Genomic DNA, 3,466 nt, shown 5'->3' with positions numbered 1-3,466 from the left:
TTTGTTTACAGGTTGCTTCCGCATAAAAGCACCCCGNNNNCATGTAAACGGTCTGCAGAGTCACAAACCCTCAGAGTACAGACCTGTCTATGCTGCCCCAGAACGCCTCGTTGGACATTTATCTTTTTCCATTGTTTACTTCTTTGGTATAATGACGTATTTCGGGTATTGTGACGTAATTTAACGTCCGCGGAGCCGTTACTTTTGGACCAATCAGCAGCCTTCCTCACACACACACACACACACACACACACACACACACACACACACACACACACACACACACACACACACACACACACACACACACACACACACGGCAGGACGTTTCTAGGCTCGCTGCTGCGAGGAGCGGGACACATTGAGCTGGCTCACTGGTGTGGGGTCGGCGAGACAGCGAGACAACGCAGAACTCAGCCTGAGCACACACACAAACTCCCAGCCAGGCTGCGGGTGTGTTTGTGTTTGGGGCTGGGTTTCGCAGACGGCCACTGGGCTCACAGGGGGGGGGGCAGGAGCTCCAACAAGCCGTTTAGGACAGAGAGTGAATACACATACTATACAGAGATGCTGGTGAGAAACCAATGTGAGTTTGGAGCATTGCACAATATACATTTATTTTAGTAGACCTCAACAATGGAATTATGATCAGTAGGAATGGCCATGACATGGGAGCTTTAACAGGTGGTTTTTATTTGCATTTCTTTCTTGGATGAGCAGCAGAATAAAATCTAAAGTAAGGAAAAGATGTCTGACTTGCAGGAGCAGCACTTCAATGCTCAAAAACACTTGTATTGGTTTTTATGAATAGTTTACTACATATTTATAACAAATTAAGACATTTGTGAAGAAGATGAAATGGCGTTTGTCTTGAGGAATTTTATCTAATTTAAACTATATTAGGAAATAAACTGACTGAGGGCAAGGCTCTTTCAAAATATAGCTTTAACAGGTGGTTTAATTTGCATTCCTTACTTAAAATACAGGATCTAAATGTCACCCGAAGTAAGGAAAAGACGTCTGACCTGCGGCCGCAGCACTCCCGATGGCCTGCAGGGTGGACCTCCCGCTGCTGCCCAGCCGAATCCTCCCTCCAGCTGACCCCAGACCCTCTGAGGAAGAGGAGGATGAAGACATGGAGCGGCTCTCCATCTTCTGCTCCACGCGGCCCAGCTCCACCAGCACCTCTTTGTAGCGCTCCATGAACACCAGCTCCCCGCTGCAGGCAGACGCCCCCAGATCGAACACCAGAGACACCTGCAGAGAACACAGGGAGTGAAGTGAGCTAAGAAGTCTCCAAAATAAACTTTGCTAAAATGATTTGTAAGAAGCTATTAAAGTAGTTTGCTCATTTCAAAGCTAATGTACTCATGATCTGTACATATTTTATATTAAAGGTCACCTATCCTGCTATTTTTAGGCAATAGCATAGGTCTCAGATATATAGAAATATATAAAAACATGTCTATGAAGTGTTTTGCTCAAAATACCAAACAGATCACCCATTCTAGCCATGCCTCATATCCCTCTATTCCACTTCCTGTTTCTAAAGTGCTGATTTGGGTATAATAAAGCTAAAAAAGTAGGGGTCTGAGCTCATGCGGGGCCCGGCAGCTACTGTCTAAACTAAATGCTGCCGTGATGAAACGCCATATCATGGATTATCAAGGATTATTTCTGAAACAGTATGGAGCTCAAAGGCTTTCTCTCTTGCCGGTTATACCACAAGGTGAGTTCCTTTTTATTTCCTGCTTCTTCACACACATGCTCTCCAGTACAGGTTAGCTCTGAGTGTTAGCCATGCTAATGTAAACACCGACCATATTACGTCCAAAACAGTCGGGCATTGTTTCTGATAGCAACGTTTCTGATGGGGCCGTGCCGCATTTCCGATATTACGTCATATTGGACGCAAATCTGGATCAGCTCCGTTGTAGCCCCGTTTTTAGAGATTTGGGTACGGAGGAAAAGAGAGAGGGTTTTATTTTCTGACGCTGCGTGAGTTCCCCGACACACCGGGGACACATCTTTATGTATAAAAGACATTAAAAAGTGCATTTTGCATGATAGGTCCCCTTTAAATATTTTTTTTGTGTGTTTTTTAGCAAACGGTGTGTGGGTTCGACCTGCTCAGAGCCAACGGACACTCGTACGTCTGTGACGTTAACGGCTTCAGCTTCGTCAAAAACTCCATGAAGTATTACGACGACTGCGCCAAAGTCCTGGGGTAGGTTTATAACATATATGTTTTTAAATTGCATTCTTTACAAACCCATATTTATGTGTTTTTTTTATGTTGACCAGCACTTATAATCGCAGAAACTTCTTCATGGCATGAAACAGAAAACATAAATATAATATAATCTCTGACTTTCTTTATCTTTGTAAGCTCGTCGTTGACAAAGGTATTTTTTTGATTGACTGAAGTTTGTATTATCTTTAGTGTCTTGATAGCATTTGAGCTTTTTTTGATTATTTTAATGCAATTGTTTGAATATACAATATCCAGTTTAAAAACTCAGAAGCAACTTTTAAGCAGAATATCTTTATAAAACTGATTTGCACACGAGGACGAGGAGCCTGCCGAATGAATGCCATCCTAACTTTTGTTTTGTATTAATTCCTTTCCATTTTTTATATTTACTTAATGTTCTCCAATCTTAAATTCTTTACATCTGTTATTCCTCACCAGGAACATGGTGATGAGGGAGTTAGCGCCTCAGTTCCACATCCCCTGGTCCATCCCCATGGAGGCTGAAGACATCCCCATCGTCCCCACAACCTCAGGAACCATGTACGTACCTAAAAACAAAGATGTCTGCAGCCTGGAAAAGTTCTGGGAAATATGTTGATATGGGGACTACTACACATATAATACAACATGCGATTAATGCAACATTTATCTTTACGCTGATTTAAAGTAGTATGATTATAGTGGACTTTTGTTGAGTTGGGATGGTGAAACACTTTTGAATTGTTTTACTCCTTTGCCTGTTTCAGGATGGAGCTGCGTTGTGTCATCGCCATCATCCGCCATGGAGATCGCACGCCAAAACAAAAGATGAAAATGGAGGTCAGACATCCTCTGTAAGTCTCTTTTAAGTGCTGCTCCAGCATTCACATGTATCTCCCTCTTTCTGTCAGCATATATTTAAAGTATTGGGTCTATTGTGCGTGTAATTTTTTATTTTCAACATTAAATATGAATATTTTTTACAGTTTACATCATTTTACTTTAAAGGGGACCTATCATGCAAAATGCACTTTTTTATGTCTTTCATACACAGGGGCGGCGCAAGGGGGTAGCTTGGAGTTGATATAGCAACTCCAAGCAACGTTCCTAGCAACGGCTTAGCAACCCCATTGTTTTGTTATGAAAATGTATCTATATATTTATACACATTCTCGCGAGATCTATCAGGGTTCGTTGTAAGTGAAAGCGCAAACTGTTGGCTAATGTTGTTAT

The 3,466-nt window shown here is 42.1% G+C and overlaps 1 protein-coding gene across 1 annotated transcript; it reads left to right on the top strand.

Moving 5' to 3' along the window:
- Positions 1 to 2,105: 2,105 nt before the first annotated feature.
- LOC104948168 (inositol hexakisphosphate and diphosphoinositol-pentakisphosphate kinase 2-like) lies at positions 2,106 to 3,098 on the top strand. Its single transcript, XM_010774331.1, has 3 exons — positions 2,106 to 2,227; positions 2,693 to 2,794; positions 3,001 to 3,098. Exons 1-3 carry the CDS (start codon positions 2,193 to 2,195, stop codon positions 3,089 to 3,091), a joined length of 228 nt encoding a protein of 75 aa, XP_010772633.1. The 5' UTR covers positions 2,106 to 2,192; the 3' UTR covers positions 3,092 to 3,098.
- Positions 3,099 to 3,466: the final 368 nt, after the last annotated feature.

The sequence above is a fragment of the Notothenia coriiceps genome, unplaced genomic scaffold, assembly GCF_000735185.1.
Source record: "Notothenia coriiceps isolate Sejong01 unplaced genomic scaffold, NC01 NC01_scaffold00013884, whole genome shotgun sequence".
Taxonomy (NCBI): domain Eukaryota; kingdom Metazoa; phylum Chordata; class Actinopteri; order Perciformes; family Nototheniidae; genus Notothenia; species Notothenia coriiceps.
The sequence above is the reverse complement of the archived record's forward strand: the minus strand, read 5'-3'. Positions and strand labels throughout refer to the sequence as shown.